The 20,015-nt window shown below is 42.5% G+C and overlaps 1 protein-coding gene across 1 annotated transcript in view; it reads right to left on the bottom strand.

Moving 5' to 3' along the window:
• The window catches only part of LOC149284432 (tRNA (guanine(27)-N(2))-dimethyltransferase-like), a 40,727-nt gene that overhangs the window by 13,154 nt on the left and 7,558 nt on the right, over window positions 1-20,015 (bottom strand). The window contains exons 3-10 of the mRNA XM_089496736.1: window positions 6,979-7,035; window positions 6,508-6,606; window positions 3,773-3,856; window positions 3,159-3,257; window positions 2,952-3,018; window positions 1,489-1,514; window positions 772-900; window positions 67-131 (exon numbers count right to left, since the gene is read on the bottom strand). Of these exons, the coding sequence (XP_089352862.1) occupies window positions 67-131; window positions 772-900; window positions 1,489-1,514; window positions 2,952-3,018; window positions 3,159-3,257; window positions 3,773-3,856; window positions 6,508-6,606; window positions 6,979-7,035 (626 nt within the window). The remainder of the gene's footprint in view (window positions 1-66; window positions 132-771; window positions 901-1,488; window positions 1,515-2,951; window positions 3,019-3,158; window positions 3,258-3,772; window positions 3,857-6,507; window positions 6,607-6,978; window positions 7,036-20,015) is intronic.

Here is a 20,015-nt window from a genome sequence, read left to right as displayed (position 1 = left end):
TTTTGTCTTTTCCCCATTTAATGGAATGTTCGCTAAAATCTAAGGAAAAACACGGATAGAAATTACCTCATCGTCATTTTGAACTGCATTCAGTTCCAGGCAGGGTAAGCAACATATACACATTCTGTACCCTAGAAAAAATAAACACACTACAATAATGCAATACAATACTTTTGGAAAGTGATTTTTCTCTTGAAAACAAAACAGAATTTAGACCCTACAACACACAAAAACTTATGTATAAGGAGTTATATTTTTTATTATCTATTATATACTTAAATACACTTTTAAATATATATGAAACAAGCATTACTAATGTACTTCCGTGATATGTTACAGAATTTCCAACTTCTCATATGTTGTCTTTATTTGTAAAGCTTGTATTTCACAGCTCCCAGAGACAACACAACATCTAGTTAATTACATAGTGTAATTCCATAAGTAATTCCATAAGCATTAAAGGATGAAAATACAAGAATTTTTTTTTTTATTATACACTATTTGGAGGAAAAGAACAATATATATATATATATAATGTTTATAAAACAACCAATATTTTTATAACTTAAACATCCATTAGATTACTCATCTTAACAGACTATAGCCAGGTTATGGTTTATGGTTCTGCTAAACTAATGTTTATATCCGCACATCACATTTCTTTGTATGCCGTCTAATAAAGTATGATTCCTTCCAAAACATAGTTTTGACCTATGCAGCATGCTAGATAAAATCCAAACAAATATTTATTAATGTCAATGGAAAACAAACCTTCAAATTCAACTGACACTTTCCAGTGCAAATTTGTTAGGTGTTTAAAAAGCTTATTGATATGGCAGGCCCTGAACCTTTCTTCTGGACACAGAGGACAAGGTTTCTTTTCACCTAAAACCAAAACATAAAAAACAATATGTCATCAAGAACCATCTTCTAGTCCAGGGGTGTCCAAGTTTTTTCTGCAGTGGGCCACTTCATCAGAATTGTATACGTGCGCGGGCTGCACTCATTTTTCACTGTGACAAAAAATATGGCCTTTAATAAAATATGCAGATTAAAATAAAGTAAAATGACACAAAACCTTTACTCTTCCTCTCACTGATTTCTGGGCCTTGAAAGTTTTGCGACTACAAATTCAGGATTCCCTAGATTTATTCTAGGGATGAACTAAAATGAAAATTCGGGACCAAAACATTCAGGGTTCACTTAGCCAAAACCGAAAATGACCCCCACCTTTAAAAATAATAATAAAAACTCACATGTTTAATAAAAGTAGGTAACACACAATTGGACAAAATTAGCAATATGACTTGGCATGACAGGAGTGTGATTGCTAACAGCAATCACACTCCTATCATACCCAGGCAACCAGTAAATGCTGGTACCTAGGCATGATGGGACTGTGCTCGCTGTGATTGCTGTTAGCAATCACACTCCTATCATGCCAAGTCAGCCAGTACATGCTGGTACAGGGTGGCTGTAAGTGATGTGCAGACCCCATACTGCTGGCAGCATCACTACACAAGGGGGGCAGCTAGCTAGGTTTCAGCATGTACTGGCTGACTTGGCATGATAGGAGTGTGATTGCTAACAGTAGTCACAGTCCCATCATGCCTAGGTTCCAGCACTTACACATCCATCCAGTAAATGCTGGAACCTAGGCATTATGGGACTGTGATTGCTGTTAGCAATCACACTCCTATCATGCCAAATCAGCCAGTACATGCTGGTACAGGGTGGCTGTAAGTGCAGACCCCATACTGCTGTAAGCATCACTACACAAGGGGGGCAGCTGGCCAGGTTTCAGCATGTACTGGCTGACTTGGCATGATAGGAGTGTGATTGCTAACAGCAATCACAGTCCCATCATGCCTAGGTTCCAGCACTTACACATCCATGCTATCACACACACTCATTTATTCATATAATCATTCATTCATAGATTCATTCCCTCAATCACACACACTCATTCATTCAAACACCCTCCCCACCCCCTTACCTGCACTGCAGCTCCTCGATGCCGCTCACAGACTTCAGCAGGGGGCGCGGCCTCCCTCTGCCTTCTCTGCTAAAGCACAGAGGAAGTAGGATGTCACGTGAACTCCGCTTCCTCTGTGCAGTCCAGAAGACCCTCCCACAAGTAAGTAGCAGGGCTTGAGGTGCGGCTCGCGTAAGATCGGTTGCCCTGGCTGCCGATCTTACGCGGGCCGCACCTCGAGGTCTCGCGGGCCGCATTTGGCCCGCGGGCTGCATGTTGGACGCCCCTGTTCTAGCCTTTAAATATATTTATTAAAACTGGCTACAGATTATGCTCTCTCTATCCCTTACAATATATGTCACTGATTTAGAAGTATCTGAGTAAAACAAAGTTGGAGAATATCACATACATCAGATTTAGCAAATGGAGCATTTAATACATAAAACCTTTCCCCTCTTGAAATAAACTCCCTTTGACTTATTGCTTTTGCTTTGTGAAGTAATCATACCAAAGTTGAAACAGGTCGTTGGGATTTACTCACATTGACATCCAAATATGGTTTAAAAAAATACATATGCAACACTGAAACATGAGCTGTAACATGAATGATTTAGACACTGTTCTGTGTTTAAAACAGATGCGTCAGTAAAGGGACAGTTTAATGTGCATTCACCTTTGGTAGGGTAATAAAGTACTTTGTAAGTCCAAAAAATCAAACTAACCTTGGTTAAAGCTTCACGGTCTGCATTTTGCAATTAATGGGAACACTTTTAGTATAGAGAGGTCCCATTAGACCCCTTGGAACTCTTGGTCAGCTCTGCATATAATGCAGACACTGAGATTATTATCTCCAGTTAATACCAGTTGAATATCAACATTTAGATAACATGTATCTCATACAGGGTTTGTGTGTGCATTATCCATAACCGAATCCGTGGAAACATCTAAAACCAAAAGGTTACTAAACACTGTTTACTTACCATTCGTTTGTTCAGCAAAAGCCTCCAAGTCAGCAAGTCTTTTCTGAATCGAGATGTGTTTTCCTGAAATTAAAATGTTTTATCAGCATAACGCCTTTTCTATTATTCTTTAAGAAGCCATCAGATATATATCTGAACTAGACAATTTAGTACCAAAATTGACCCACAACGTTTGAATGAAAAATATTTTTTTTTCCTCAAACCTGCAACATCCAGATCTATCAATGTCTTGGGGGTCTCCTGTTTTCTCTCCAGGACTGGTGCTGTTTCGCCAAACACATTATTTTTATCTAATGTTTCACCTGTAAATGAAATTAAATGGTAACAATGATTAGGAATGGGAAAGTAGGACAACATTTAAAACAAACCTCTCTAACTGGTGAAGTGAAGATATAGATCGCAAAACAATCCCTGACTGGTGGATTCAGCAAATAATCCAGATGCTATCAAGCTTGGTTGGCAGTGAACAAAAAGGGGCAGGGGATTAACAAAAAAAAACCAACACACTGTGGTTTCAGCTCCCAAAGGGTCAGCAATGGCAACAATCTCTTGGAATGAGCTGGCCCTGCATAATTTGAGGGGTGAAGAAATCTCTCTGGCTAGCCCTGTATAATGCATAGTTAAATCATAGTCTTTCTTCAACAAACACTCACTGGTTGGACCTTCATAATAATGGAAACCACAACTGGAAACCCCACTGTTTAATATAGAAACACCATGCATTACTATACAAATGTATAGGGGGTTTTAACATGTATACATTTAAAAAAGCAGACATGATAGTCCCTCTTGGCACCAGATTTTTTTTTTCACAAACCTGTTCTGTTCTGTTCTGGTTTCTGAGTAAACTCCAACACTGGCTTTGCTTTGACTGGCACATCCTTGTTGGCTAATGGGTCACCTGTAAATGAGCATTCGTTTTATATATTAAAGCCTGTATTAAAAAATGGAAGAGTAGCATAAAACATAACATTTCTCCCTTCCACTGTTGGTGGGTATATATATATATATATATATATATATATATATATATATATATATACACACACACACACACACATGTATATACACACACACACACATACACAAGAACATAGGCCTGCTGAACATGGGAGAAGCGGCTGTCTGCGCGCGCCGGAGAGGATCCAGGTCCCGTGCAGCGGTGCAGGGGATTTGGATTTTAGTGCGCGATGTGCGCAACCTCCGCTACTTCACCTCACTGCCACTTCCACCTGCCCCACCAGGGGTTAATATATAAACAGAAGAAAAACAGGACAAGTAAGCAGCACTGGGTAAGTATTATCTTTATTTTTATGCTCATTTGCCCTGTGTTTCTTCTGTTGATATATTAAACCCTGGTGGGGCAGGTAGAATTTTTGCGGGATCTATTAATTATGTGCATTTGTGTTTTTTTATTTTTTGATGTCTGTAATATTTGATTTATTGTTTATATTGTCCATATATTTATATATATTTATATTGTATTGTGTATTTTTTTGTCTATATTTAATAAATATAAAAAAACTATTTTAGCGATGTCAGTTTTTCTTATGTGGGGGGGCATAAGACATATCAGGGGGCACAGTGGTATCAGGGGGGACAGTGGCATAAAGGGGCTATAAGGCGTATCAGGGGGCACAGTGGCATAAAAGGGCTATAAGGCGTATCAGAGGGCACAGTGGCATCTCAGTGGCATATAGGGGTAAAAGGCATATCAGGGGGCATGGTGGCATATCAAGGGTAAAAGGCATATAGGGGACTATAAGGCATATCAGGGGGGCACAGTGGCATATCGGGGCACTGTGGCATATAAAGGGCTATAAGGCATATCAAGGGGCACAGTGGCATATAGGGGGTATAAGGCATATCAGGGGACAGAGTGGCATATAGGAGGTATAAGGGGGCACAGTGGCATCTCTGACATATAGGAGGGTATAAGGCATATATAGGGGCAGAGTAGCATATAGGGGGTATAAGGCATTTCTGGGACAGAGTGGCAAGCTGGGGGTGAGATGTGCATAACTGGGCAAAAATAGTTTACATGAATATTTACTAGTAAAGCTTTTTTTGGTATTTTTGGGGTTCTTGTTAAAATATAGCTTTAATTACCATGTCAGTAAAATAAGAAGGCAAATCGTGAAATACCATTGTAAATTATAAGTTTTTATTTTAAATAAACGAAAAGTTTTTTTTTACCCGATTAATCGAAAAAAAATTTGGCCAACTAATGGATTATGAAAATAATCGTTAGTTGCAGCCCTACACTGATCAGCCATAACATTATTTAAATGGTAGGTTTATTTGAATAGTGAGAGACAGAACAACAACACCAAAAGTCCAGAATAACTTATTTTCAAATAAGTTATAAATTGATTTGCATTTTACTCTGATTTGCAGGATCTCAGTCCCTCACCGCATAGTGTTACAAAGTGTTTTCTTGGTGAGTATGGTCCCAGCTGCCTTGAGATCATTGATAAGATCCTCCTGTGTAGTTCTGGGCTGATTCCTCACTGTTCTCATGATCATTGAAACTCCACGAGGTGACATCTTGCATGGAGCCCCAGACCGAGGGAGATTGACAGTTATTTTGTGTTTATTCCATCGCACCAACTGTTGTCACCTTCTCACCAAGCTGCTTGGTGATGGCCTTGTGCAGGTCTACAATCTTGCCCCTGACATCCTTGGACAGCTCTTTGGTCTTGGCCATGGTGGAGAGTTTGGAATCTGATTGATTGCTTCTACGGATAGGTGTCTTTTATACAGGTAACAAGCTGAGATTAGGAGCACTCCCTTTAAGCTTGTTACCTGTATAAAAGACACCTGGAAGCCAGACATCTTATTTCAGTAAACTGCAAATCAATGTATAACTTATTTGAAATGCATTATTCTGGATTTTTTGGTGTTTTTCTGTCTCTCACTGTACAAATAAACCATTAAATTTATAGACTGATCATGTCTTTGTCAGTGGGCAAACATACAAAACCAGCAGGGTATCAAATATTGTTTTCCTTCACTGTATGCACACAGCCATCCACATGATGTAAAAGAAAATGTGATTTATCAGACCAGGCCACCTTATTCCGTTGCTCCGCGGTCCAGCTCTTATATATTTGCGTGCCCATTGTAGGCACTTTCGGCAGCGGACAGGAGTCAGCATGGGCACCCTGACTGGTCTGCAGCCATGTAGCCCCATACGCAACAAACCGTGCCAGAGCTGCAGTTTTGGAGATGTTCTGACCCAGTTGTCTAGCCATTTGGTCCTTGTCAAAGTCACTCAGATTCTTACGCTTGTCCATTTTTCCTGCTTCTAACACAACAACTTTGAGGACAAAATGTTCACTTGCTGCCTAATATATCCCACCTACTGATAAGTGCCATGATAACAACATTATCAGTGTTATTCCCTTTAGTTGTCAAGAGGTTATAATGTTATGGCTGATCGGTGTATATTGGTTTTCTCAGTACATGTAGGGCTTTATTTATATAACACAATATTTATTAGTAATAAAAGTACTAATAAAATAAAAAGTGGGCAAAAATTTATTTACAAACCTGCAACATCAAGATCTATCAATGTTTTGGGGGTTCCTTGTGTTATCTCCAGGCTTTGTTCTGCTTTGACCAGAACATCCTTGCTGGTTAATGTGTCATCTGAAAATGAACATTACTAGATTTTTTAGAAAAAGCACAACCAAGCTGGACCAGGCCTGCTTTGATGATAAGCAATGTAAAGCCTGAACATGTTGTCCTAAGGACTGGATAGATATGTGGGAAAGATATAAACAAAATAATTTGCAACGGTCCCTTGCAACGCCTGCTGAAAACGTGTTTTTATATAATTTTCTATGAACATATCATAGGATGTTAACAGGATGCAATTTCTAAAGACCAGACAATGGTATGATCCGGTTACATAAAGTAGAGGGTGAGGAACTACACATGAAAAATAATATATTTTTTTACCAGAAAATTAATACAATAAAACATTTTTAAAATCTTTAGTTAAATGTTTATTCCACTTACTGTCTGTATGTTCACTCACTAACTCATCCATACCTTCTTGTAAAATGTTGGATTCATCTAAAACAAGAATTACAATGTTCATAACTCCAAACGTATTAATAGAAAGGACACAAGTGAGTGTAAGGCATCAAAAGAGACTGACATCAATGATGATATACCGTATTTCCCCTTGTATAAGACGCACCTTTTTTAGAAAAATTTGGGGTCTAAAAATTGGGTGCGTCTTATACAGTGGTGGTAGATTTTTTGGGGGGGTTTTTTTTACTAGAAAGGGGACCTGCTGCTTACCTGTTTTGCTCAGCAGCGTCTCTTGATCCGCCGCGGCAACACAGGAACCCAACGGAGTCACGTAAATGCACATCGCATCACATGACTCCGCTCAGTTCTTGTTCCTGCTCGAGCAACGCAGGGGGAAACAGCGGCCCCCACAGAAGTCTGCGAGCAGCACCAGAAGATCTGGCGTTCAGGTAGGGTGGGGGAGTAAATGAATATATATATGTGTGTGTGTTAGCATGGATCCGTGTGTAGGGGGCACAGGGAGGCCGAAAGTGATATGCATGTACTGGCTGCCTGAGCATGATAGGAGTGCGATTGCTAACAATTGCACACAGCTAACATCAATCACACTCATATCATGCCCAGTACAATAACTTTATGTAATATATGTTTTTTTAAAATTTCGGCCCCCCAAATTAAGGTGCGTCTTATACAAGGGGAAATACGGTATGATATGAGGTTCCTTTAAATTTACAATGTTGTCCGCCTTGCCCTCCCCTCCCGATATGCATTTGCTTTTTTGCTGCCTGAGGAAATTTACTATGGACAAGGAGGCTTCATATAATAAATACCAGTTCAGCCTTCTAATCCTTCTATCCAATAACTTGCGCTATACTATATATATTTATTAAACCCTTACACCCATTCATTTATTGACAGTTGCAGTGCCCGGAAGAGAATTCTGGTGCAAAAGGTAAATAACGTGATAAAGGCATGTTGGTGTGTTAATTGTTAAGGAAAAGGTTAATGCATGTTGTTTTTCAGCTAGTTTTGTGCAAATGATATGTTGGAATAGCATACAATTTCTGTACCCGGTAAGTTTCTAGATGAAAGTCAGTAAGTACTCCTTAATGAAATGAAAGTAATCACTAAGCATTACTAAAGATATAAAAGTGAGCCGCTTCCAGAAATGGTGACACACTGCCACGGATCAGCGCATGATGCCCGTCTCGCACTGTTAAGCAAGTATAGCTTCGAGGGTCTCCCAGTGCAGGAAGGGACGTACACATCATCTTTTTCATTCCTCTTTGTTTCTGATTATTATGTATGGATGTATTTTGATTTGGTTAATAACCTATATGCATAAATTCATCCAATGAGTGAAGGTGTCATTTCTGTATCTGAAAACCTGTTAGCCCCTGCCTGTCCACGCAGGCGAGTGTAGTTGTGGGTTAAAACAATGGTATACACAGTTTACTTATACATAATCTTCCATTAGAAACACTGTACAATCTGAGGAGTCATTTATAAGCATTCTTATCACCATAGTAACCAACGAATTGGTCTATTCAGAAATTTTTAAAAAAAAATAAAAAAATGTAAATGCTATGGTGATAAAACAACTTTCTCACCAGAATTTAATACCCAACCTCAGTTCAAGTAAAATCTATTAAACTGCAGAAGATTATTGCAATTTATTAGACTAAGCAGTTTGCTGTATACCAAATTATTACACGCCAATATATCACTGCACCAAAACCATTCCAATGTTTAAGCTGCATCTGACAGGAAATATTATGCGGGAATAATTAACCAGCTTCGCACATAGATAATAACACCTGTGTATGTATTCACGCTGTATGAACCTGTACATTCATAACTCGAAGCACTACATGCATGCAACACCCGCCAACAGACCGTTAACTTGCACCGAATAGACACCTCACAAGCCTTACTCTGTACAATAACGGCTTCCGCCTGAGACTTTTCCATCACACAGGCTGCCCGTCATGAAGTGTACGAAGGAATACCGAGCTTCGACCGGAACTATTTCCGCCTGGCACTGAACACAGACATCAATAGTAGATCGCCGAGCTGTTTCTTCTCTTTTTTTGCTAATTTCGATCGATTGTTAACGTTTGTTGTTGCTGTAAAGTAATCGCCGGAGGTGTACTGAGATGTTCTTTTACATATTGACTCGTGCTAAAGTTTATTATAGACGCTGAAAGTAGAGATTTTCATCATAAATTAGAACATAACGTTTTCTTTTCAATGTAGTGATGTCATAACAATACACAAAATTATGTTTTATGATGTTTTTTTTATGATGTCCTTATTTTGTTTATCCAGGTTACACAGCCAATATAAGGAAATGACATTTCTATATTTTTCAATTGGCATACCTCCCAACATTTCAAAATGCGAAAGAGGGACACTTTTTTAAAAATCTCACCGATACAAACGATTGCACTTTACAATGTCGCGATTGCATCGCCACTTATAACACGCTTTGTTTTTGTCAGCACAGTCATGCATTTAAAAATAACCAACACATTGAATTGAATTCCCATGAGGTCTCAAGTGACAGATCTCGCACTCCCTAATGTTGAGCCGGCTAGAGGGAGATTGCGATCTCCCAACTAGTCCTGAAGGCTGCAGCTGCTGATCGGGTGGCTGTGCGCCCTCCCCCGCAGCTTCACCTGAGGTGAGTACGGATCTCGCCTCACCCTTAGGCGGGACAAACACCCAAAATCGGGACTGTACTGCCTAAATGGGGGCAATTGGGGGGCATTAATTGGGGCATACAACTTTAAGAGCCCAAAATATATTCACCTGTATTTTCCATATGTTATGTTTTTATTTTATTTTGTGTCATTGTCTCCATACATTACTTGAACCATACATTATGCAGGGCCAGCTCAGCCCTTCACACTTGCAAAACTTGCTAGTGTTGGCAATTTATTTATTTTTTAATTTTTATTTACATCTTTCCATATTCTACAATACATTTAACTATTTACATAATTTACAATATGATTTTCACAAGACAATATTAAAAAAATAATAATTTTTGAATATAGAGATTACACAAAAAGGGCAGTGGCGTCTCCAGCATTCATATTTAGGGGGGGCACATGCAGGGCCGGATTGGCCCACCGGGATACCGGGAAATTTCCCGGTGGGCCGGCAGATTCGTAGGCCGGGCGGCTGCCCGAAATCTAATCTAAACGGCCGGCGCTACTTCAATTCTTTTTTTATTAAAGTATTAAAGCAGCGCCGGCCAGCGGCATCAGCACTCAGCGGCCGTGTGCGATGGCCGCCTACTGATGGGAGCAGCGTGAGGAGTGAAAGCCCTGCCCCCTCGCACGGACCTTTCACCCCTCATGTTGCTCCCATCACTATGCGGCCATCAGATTAATGGAAATTTTATCGAAACGGCCAATGCGTGCTGACACCGCCGGCCGGAGCTACTTTAATACTTTTTTTATTTTACTTTACATGGCAAGCCGATCCGGCATATTCAATTTAAAAAAAAAAGAATTAAAGTAGCTCCGGCTGGCGGTGTCAGCACGCATTGGCCGTTTCGATAAAATTTCCATTAATCTGATGGCCGCATAGTGATGGGAGGAGCGTGAGGGGTGAAAGCTCTGCCCCCTCACGCTCAGACTGCTGGAGCACCGGATGTCCTGTCACTGACATCCTGTCAACATAGAAAACGGCAGCCTGCAGCTACCAGAGGACGGAGGCCAGGATGAAAAAGCCCCAAAGTGGAAGAAGTAGAAGGTAAATAAACATTTTTTTTTTTTTAACAAACTGTATAATATTTTTTTATATAAAAGCCTTATGCCCCCCATATGCCACTCTGCCTCCCTGATATGCCTTATGCCCCTTATATGCCACTCTCCTTCCAGAAATGCCTTATACCCCTATATGCCACTCTCTTCCATGATATGCCTTTTAACCCCCTAAATGCCAGAGTGGCATATAGGGGTATAAGGCATTTCTGGAGTCAAAGTGGCATATAGGGGCTACAAGGCATTTCTGGAGGCAAAGTGGCATATAGGAGGTTAAAATGCATATCATGGGGCAGAGTGGCATATAGGAGGGTATAAGGCTTTTCTGGAGTGCCCCATGGTATGCCTTTTAACCCCCTATATGCCACTCTGCCTCTATAAATGCCTTTTAATCCCCTATATGCCACTCTGCCTCTATAAATGCCTTTTAACCCCCTATATGGCAGAGTGGCATATAGGGGGTATAAGGCATTTCTGGAGGCAGAGGGGCATATAGGGAGTTAAAAGGGGGCAGAGTGGCAAGCCTGGGGCAGATGTCTGGCACTCAACCAGAATTGATCTGTGTTTATTTTCTGGATGTACCCTGCAATACGAAAAGACATCAGATTCTACTAACTTAATCAGGTTCTATTAACTTAAGTAATTGAAAGCTCCTTGACATGGGGCTCTGTGCAAAAGAAAATAAAAAGGGGGCGGTTGGCAGGTTGGCAAATAAAAGGAAATAAAAACCAAAACAAAAAATGTCTCAATCTAAAAATGTTTGCAGTAGTAAATGTTTTGATTTCATTATGTGTAATATATTTCATTTATTAGGGCCTTTTAACAGTTTTGCTTTCTGGTATTTTAATACAAATAATATGATAAAAAGAATGTTTTATAGTTATTTGTACGGCAAATAGTGTCACTCGGGTATGTATAAGGGGTGCGTGTGGGTATAAGAGCTCAATCGCGAGATAAACTATATGGGGCTGCTCTCCAAATGTTTCCAGGGCTGCTTTTCAGTCCCAGTCCGGCCCTGGGCACATGGGGGGCCAATTATAAAATGGTACATATACACTATATATATATATATATATATATATATATATATATATATATATATATATATATATATACACACACACACGTTAGACGTGCATTTTTAACTACATAATATGTACTTATCTCTTTGAAGTAAAGACCGTGATTGAAATATGATTTCAAAATAACAGCTAAACTGGCAGTTATTTCTCATTCTTTAATATTAGCCCCTGCTGCCGATATATAGAAATATTAGACCCTGCTGCCGATATATAGAAATATTACACCCTGCTTCCAATATATATTAATATTAACCCCTGCTGCGGATATATATTGATATTAGCCCCTGCTGCGGATATATACTTATATTATACCCTGCTGCCGATATACATAAAAATTATACCCTGCTGCCGATATATATTAATATTTGACCCTGCTGCCGATATATATTAATATTTGACCCTGCTGCCAATATATATTAATATTAGCCCCTACTGCCAATAAATATTATGAGTCCCTGCAGCCAATATATATAATTAGCCCCTGCAGCCAATATATATTAATATTAGCCCCTGCTGCCGATATATATATAAATACTAGACCCTGCTGCCAATATGAATATAAATACTAGACCCAGCTGCCAATAAATATTAATATTAGCCCCTGCTGCCAATATATGTTAATATTAGCTCATGCTGCCAATATATATTAGCCCCTGCTGCCGATATATATTAATATTAGCCCCTGCTGCTGATATATATTAATGTTAGACCCTACTGCCGATATATATTAATATTAGACCCTGCTGCCGATATATAAATAAATATTAGCCCCTGCTGCCAAAACATATATAAATATTTGCCCCTGCTGCAAATATATATATAAATATAAGACCCTGCTGCCAATATATGTTATAGTGAAAAAATTGGACCCAACCCAAGCATTTCCTTGGGCCCCGCTCAACGCTCCCTTGCATGCAATCACTCCCTCCGCTACCATACCAAAAAATATATATATATATTTGCCACACTGACTGCAGATCAGGGTAAGACCGTGAGAGTCAGTCCTGCACCGTGACATTGAGATGTCCTCTCCCCTGTAATCATCCCCAGAGTCCCTTTGTCCCCTTACTCACTAAACCATACCGCTCTTTTACTTACACCCTGTAGTTCAGGTATAGATCAAATAAGCAACACATGGAAACAGCACATGCAACTGAATGAGATTAAAAAAACTTGTATTTGCAGGTATACATAAATAATGTATGGAAACATAGCATTGCAGGTATAAACTAACAGAACACACAAACCCAGCATTGCAGGTATATATCAACTGGAAATCACATGTACACTAAGCACTGAAGGTATAGATAGAAATAAACAACACATGGAAACAGCACTCCAGGTATTGATCAACTGAATAAGACATACAAATCCTATATTTGCAGGTAAACATAAATAATGTATGGAAATATAGCCGATACAGATGAACAGAATGACACAAAACCCAGCTTTACAGGTATATATCAATTGGAAATTACATATAAACTCTGCATTAAAGGTATAGATAAAAACCCCTAAATTACAGGCATAGATCACTGGTCACAAACCCCAAAGCCAACCCTGGTGTCCACATTGCCCACATAGAACCTGACCAGCACCCAAATTACACATTGTGTCAACTTTGTCCCCAAACAGCTGAACGTACGCCATGTTTGTCCCATAAACACACTATCTGTGCCATCTTTGTCCCCATTGCCTAAACACCCTGCTTATACCATCTTTGTTTTTTTAACAAATCAATAATACACCTATGATTCAAACACTTTTACAGTCTGTCGCGGTCCCGGGTCCGGTCGCGGTCCCGGGATCTCGTGTGCGGCGATCCGCTCGCGGGTCACGGGACCCAAGCAAGAGAGCTCGGGCTCCGTCTCCGGCGGGCGGGCGTCCGCACATAATGTCCGTGGGGCTCGGAGTCCCCAATCTCCCTGCACTGGCAATCGGCAACCCGATCGCCGGTGCAGGAAGCAGGATGACAGGTCTGGGGATTCGGCAGCGATCAGAATAAAATCTGCTCGCTGCCTTAAGAATCCCCAGAGAGGTTTACTTACCGGTTCGCCGGTCTCCACTGGGGGCGCAGCTAATTCTCACGGCTGGAGCCGTGAGTCAGAGGGACGTCTTAGGGCACGCCCCTGATGCACTGTTGGGGGCGTGGCTTTAGGTGGTGCCAGTTTTAAAAACCCTGCAGTACTCCTCACAGTCACCCTGTTGTTGTCTATTTCCTGAGTCTGCGTTTGAGTTTATTCTGCTACTTTTTGGTTGACCATTGGCTTTCCTGACTACCCTCTTGCCTGCTGATTTTGTACCTCTGCCTGAGACTCTTGTTACCGACCCCTGGCTCATCTGACTACCCGCTTAGTGTACCTGACCCCTGGCTCGTTTGACTACCCTCTTCGTGTACCTGATCCCTGGCTCGTCTGACTACCCGCTTAGTGTACCTGATCCCTGGCTTGTCTGACTACCCGCTTTGTGTACCTGATTCCTGGCTCGTCTGACTACCTGCATCGTGTACCTGATCCTTGGCTCGTCTGACTACCTGCATCGTGTACCTGAACCCTGGCTGTTCCTATCATCTGCTGCTTGCTGCACCTCGCTGCTTCAGCTCAGTATCTACCTTTCTCTGCTATCACTGCGGCTTCTTCACGGTTGGGATCATCCTGAGTTACCTGGAGGTTCCTGTTCTGAAGATCTCATGTGGTGAGTGCCTTTTGGTGCTAGCATATGTGACAGCATACGGGACACAGTCACTCACTAATTCGCACAATCATTTATTCTTTCACACAAATTATTTACACATATTCATTAATGCATCCACACATTAATCCATTCATTCTCTCTCTCATTCTTTCTCTTTATTTCAATATTCTTGCCACCCTCTCTACCCTATCTACCCCCTCTCCCTCCCTATCTACCCTATCTAACCTCTCTCCGTCCCTACCCTATCTACCCCCTCTCCCTCCCAATCTATCCTATCTACCCCCTCTCCCTCCCAATCTATCCTATCAACCCCCTCTCCCTCCCACTCTATCCCATCTACCCCCTCTCCCTCCTTATTTACCACCTCTCCCTCCCTATCTACCCCCTCTCCCTCCCAATCTATCCTATCTATCCCCTCTCCCTCCCAATCTATCCCCTCTCCCTCCCAATTGAAATTCACTTACCTTGGGCTTTTCCAGCGGTGGGATCTCGAGGTCTCTGTCTCCCTAGTTCTGCCGCAGTGTGCGCGGCTTCACTGCTGAGCGCCAGATATGACATCACATACCGGCGCTCGGCTTGAAATGCTGGCACTGCGACCAAGGCAGAGGCCTCGTTGAGAAGAGTGAGAGGCGACGGAACGGTTGCTGACTTCCTCAGCGACCGCTCTGCGCCTCTCTCTCTCCTCCGCGTCTATTACAAAAAAAAAGACGGCGTTTCTATCAACCCCCTGTCCCTCCCTATCTACCCCCTCTCCCTCCCAATCTATCCTATCTACCCCCTCTCCCTCCCTATATACCTCCTCTCCCTCCCAATCTATCCTATCTACCCCCTCTCCCTCCCAATCTATCCTATCTACCCCCTCTCCCTCCCAATATATCCTATCTATCCCCTCTCCCTCCCACTCTATCCCATCTACCCCCTCTCCCATTTACCCCCTCTCCCGTCCTATCTACCCTATCTACGCTCTCTCCGTCCCTACCCTATCTAACCCCTCTCCCTCCTTATCTACCCTATCTACCACCACTCCCTCCCTATCTACCCCCTCTCCCTCCAAATCTATCCTATCTATCCCCTCTCCCTCCCACTCTATCCCATCTACCCCGTCACGATCCGGGACGCTCACGTCCCGAACCACATCGCAGCAATTCTCCCGTGCCACATCACCACCTACCTTCTCCAGTGCCCAATCTTCGGTGCCCGCGTCCGGCAGGCACTCGTGATCTGCTGCTCCCCATGCCGCCTGCCTGGAATATGGAGGAGGCGCGTGCACGCACGCCACGCCCCCTCCTTCTCTCTATGCCTCAGTGGAGACCACGCTACACGCGCGGCTCCACGTCATCGGCTGGGGGCAGGGCTTGGAGAAGTGGCAAGTTTAAAACCTGAGCACTGACTCTCAGTCAGTGCTCGGTTGTTGTTCCCAGCTGAGCTGTTCCCTGCTGTGTATTACGTTTATTTCTGATTCGGTTTGTTCCTGGCTGTTCTGATATCTCCACTCCTGACCCGGCTTGTCTGATTACCCTCTCGTTGCTGACTCGGCTTGTTCCTGTTTATGCTGTTTTCTCCACTCCTGACCCAGCTTGTCTGAGAACCCTCTTGTTGCTGAGCCATTGCTTGCTCCCAACTACGTTACCTTCTCCATTCCTGACCCGGCTTGCTCAACTATTCTTTGGACTCTGTCCGAACCGTTCCTGCTGCTACCTTTCCTGCATACTGGATTCCTTACCTGCATTTACCTTCAGAAACGTTACAACGCCCTCTCCCATCTACCCCCCTCCCTCCTTATTTACCACCTCTCCCTCCCTATCTACCCCCCTCTCCCTCCCAATCTATCCTATCTACCCCCTCTCCCTCCCTATCTACCCCCTCTCCCTCCCAATCTATCCTATCTACCCCCTCTCCCTCCCTCCCAATCTATCCCCTCTCCCTCCCAATTGAAGTTCACTTACCTTGGCTTACCTTACTTTTCCAGCGGTGGGATCTCGAGGTCTCTGTCTCCCTGGTTCTGCCGCAGTGTGCGCGGCTTCACTGCTGAAATGCCGGCACTGCGACCAAGGCAGAGGCCTCGTTGAGAAGAGTGAGAGGCGCCGAACGGTTGCTGAGAACTTATTCCTCAGCGACCGCTCGGCGCCTCTCTCTCTCTCTCCTCCGCGTCTATTGCAAAAAAAAAAAAAAAGACGGCGTTTCAATTGGGGGGGCACACGGGGGGCACAGCATGATGTAGGGGGGGCCATGGCCCCCTCTGGCCCCCCTGCCGACGCCACTGCTTCTGTGATCATGCTTTGGACTGATAACACATCTATATAGCATGGAGAAACTCAAGTTTCTCCCATATTGCTAATGGAGAGCTGCAAAAGCCTATTGGATCACGCTGACGCACAAATAATTAACACCATTGGAAATCCTGGTGAGTTTAAGAGTGAAATCTTGCACTCATGGTTATGTTAATTACAATAAACCTTGGTCCAACTTAGTAGTAGGTAACTGAGTCTCTCACAAAAGATCTCATGTGCACCAGCAGATATTAACTATTGCCCAACCTTAGAGAATACTATTTGTGACAGATACTACCGAACAGCCAGGAACAGCCGAATCCACAGACAAATAGAGTGAAGCAGGAGCGATTCCCCCAGTGCCTAGACTCAGTGTAAGGGGAAAACACACACTCTTTTATTAGACACGCACACAGGTATTTATACACAGAAAACATAACATACAACAGAACACCAAACTCTAACCCACCCAGGGGCAGGCTGGGCAGGGGGGCAATTGCCAAGGCTGCCTTTAAAGCAGGACAAAAGCCTGCAGCAACAGTGATAGCAGGGGTCGCAACCACTGCAATAACTTCTGCAGGGGCCCCGCTGCTTACCTATGCGTTGCTCGCACACACACTGTGCGACCAACGTCTCTTGCTCCACCCAGGACAAGCAGGAACCCAGCGGAGTCACATGACTTTATGTTATGTCACATGACACTGCTCCGTTCCTGCTTCCCCGGGCGGTACAAGAGAAGCTGTCACACAGAGTGTGAGCAACGCAGAGGGAAGCGTGGATGTGTAAGGGGGTGGAAGCATTTCACAGGGAGGCTGTTTGAGGCTAGGATGCCGCAGGCAGGTTGTTTGGCGGCAAAGGTGGCAAGTCCTATGCTTCCAATCTGGGTGATGGGCAGATCCTGTGAATGCAATCAGGGTGTCAGGGCTGACATGATACTAAAGGGGGAGGCATTATTTCACAAGGGGGTGCTGGCTAGGGGCATTAATTCACAAGGGGGTGCTGACTGGGGGCATCACATAAATAAATACTAAAGGGGGTTGGGTGTTGGGGTAAATATACATGCTAGCTAGCTGGGGCATTAGGGTGACCACATCGGCAATGTTTTCCAGGACCCATATAACTTTTACATTCTGCTGACCAGCCCAGATAAAATGCTGCCCTGCAGTATGGGGGAACATTTTATCTGTGCTTTCAACATCAATACACAAGGGGAGCAGCAGGGGCCATTACATAACTCAAGACTAAAGCGAGGGGCAGGCTGGGGGCATAAATACACATAGCCATGGCTGGGGGGATATACAAAGGGGCAAAAAGACAAAAGGGAGGGTCAACGACACAGCAGTGTGGAAAATGCTTTTTTTTTATTGTTGTAGCTTAGCCCGTCGGGTGGGTGTCAGAGCCTGTCCTGGTGTGCATGTTTGGGTGTCGGTGTGTCAGAGCCTGCCCTGGTGTGTGTGTTTGGGTGTCTGTGTGGCAGAGCCTGTCCTGGTGTGTGTGTTTGCCTGTCAGTGTGGCAGAGCTTGTCCTGGTCTGTGTGTGTCGGTGTGTCAGAGCCTGTACTGGTGTGTGTGTTTTGGTGTCGGTGTGTTTGGGTGTCAGTGTGTCAGAGCCTGTTCTAATGTGTGTGTTTGAATGTCGATGTGGAAGAGCTTTTCCTGGTGTGTGTGTTTGAGTGTCAGTGTGGCAGAGCCTGTCCTGGTGTGTGTGACTTTTTTTTAGTGTACTGATGTTCTCCCAATCCCATCACATTACATCAATATGCGTTAGAAAATCAGAAAAAGACATGGATGGTGGTCTGATTCAGTGGCGCAATGGGCCACTTGACTAGACTTGCTCCCCAGTCTGTAGGCTGCCAGTCCTCCCCTGAACCCACATATGTCCTCAATCTTAGGGGGTTACCATGACACCCACAAATCCCTATCATAAGACTGATCATCTACAGTGGAGATCAGAATTTCTCAATGTAAGCAAGATGATGAGACATAAAATGCAATATAAAATTATGATATATTATTCTAAAACTAGAGGATACAAGCTTTAGATAGAGTGTATTTTGTCCACACAGGGTGGGGGAGACAGATGGAAGAGGACGAGCTCCATGTAACCTGTCTTGGAAAGTTTGCATGTATGAGTATGGGACATGGCCAAGAATGGTTTAAAATTTTACAGTAGGTCCAAAAATAGAGAGACTAGATTGGCCAAGTGACTTATCATTTGATTATCTGTTTAGATGTTTTTCTTTGAATCTTTGTTTTCTTTTTAGGCCTACAAAATGTTGCAGCTAACATAAATGACCACTAGAGGTCACCAGAAACTGCATACATGAGTATGTATAAATGATTTTACAGATTAAACTCTAGAGAACTGGAGCTGACTGGAGGTATGTAGGGAGATACATTTACCCCGAACACACCTCTTGCACAGCTAGTAACTAGGGGTGTATTTTCAAAATGGACAACACAGAAATTTAAAGGGACCACATAGCTATCATATGCATTCAAGTACATATAATGGCTTGAGTGCCTCTAAAAAAAATTAGTGAGAACATTAATGTAACTTTATTTAGTTGGTCAAAAGTTTTAAGTGAAATATCCCACGGTTTCGTGATCCCATTCTATCTAATGTATGTATTGATTATATGGAATAAGGCCCCAAAGTAGCACTTTAATAAATATATGCAGATTATATAGATTTAAGTAAGGCAATTAAATCAGAACCGGATGTAATCTCCCTGCGGAGGGATCCAGACAAAATACAACAATGGGCCGTTAAAAAGCAGATGTGTTTCATTTCCATGTTAATTAAACATTGAGTGGCTGACTATTTAGAAAATCCACTTTGAAGTAAAATCCCTGAGTACTATGTTTGTAGAGTTTGTTATTTAACAAGGTGTTAACTAACATTGTAGTGATATAAGCAGTTTCTTAATCTTACATTTTTTGTAATAGCATTTGTAAAACAACATCTTGAATATCCAGTACATTTTTGGGAAGCAGTTCATAAAAAGAGACATAGCGAAATTGGAAAGGGTTAATAAACAAAGAATTAAGTCAGTTACATTTTAGATCCAGACTAAAGTTGATCCGGGCTAAAATCAGATAGCCTTTGGAGTCATGAGAGCTTTTTTTTTTTCTTTGGGACAACATTGTCTAAAAGTCTCACTGCTTTTTGTGTGTCTTTTGGATCAACAGCTGTCGATA

This window comes from Sceloporus occidentalis, unplaced genomic scaffold (assembly GCF_023333645.1).
Source record: "Sceloporus occidentalis isolate IW3139 unplaced genomic scaffold, rSceOcc1.0.p SCAF_93, whole genome shotgun sequence".
Lineage (NCBI taxonomy): Eukaryota > Metazoa > Chordata > Lepidosauria > Squamata > Phrynosomatidae > Sceloporus > Sceloporus occidentalis.
The sequence above is the reverse complement of the archived record's forward strand: the minus strand, read 5'-3'. Positions and strand labels throughout refer to the sequence as shown.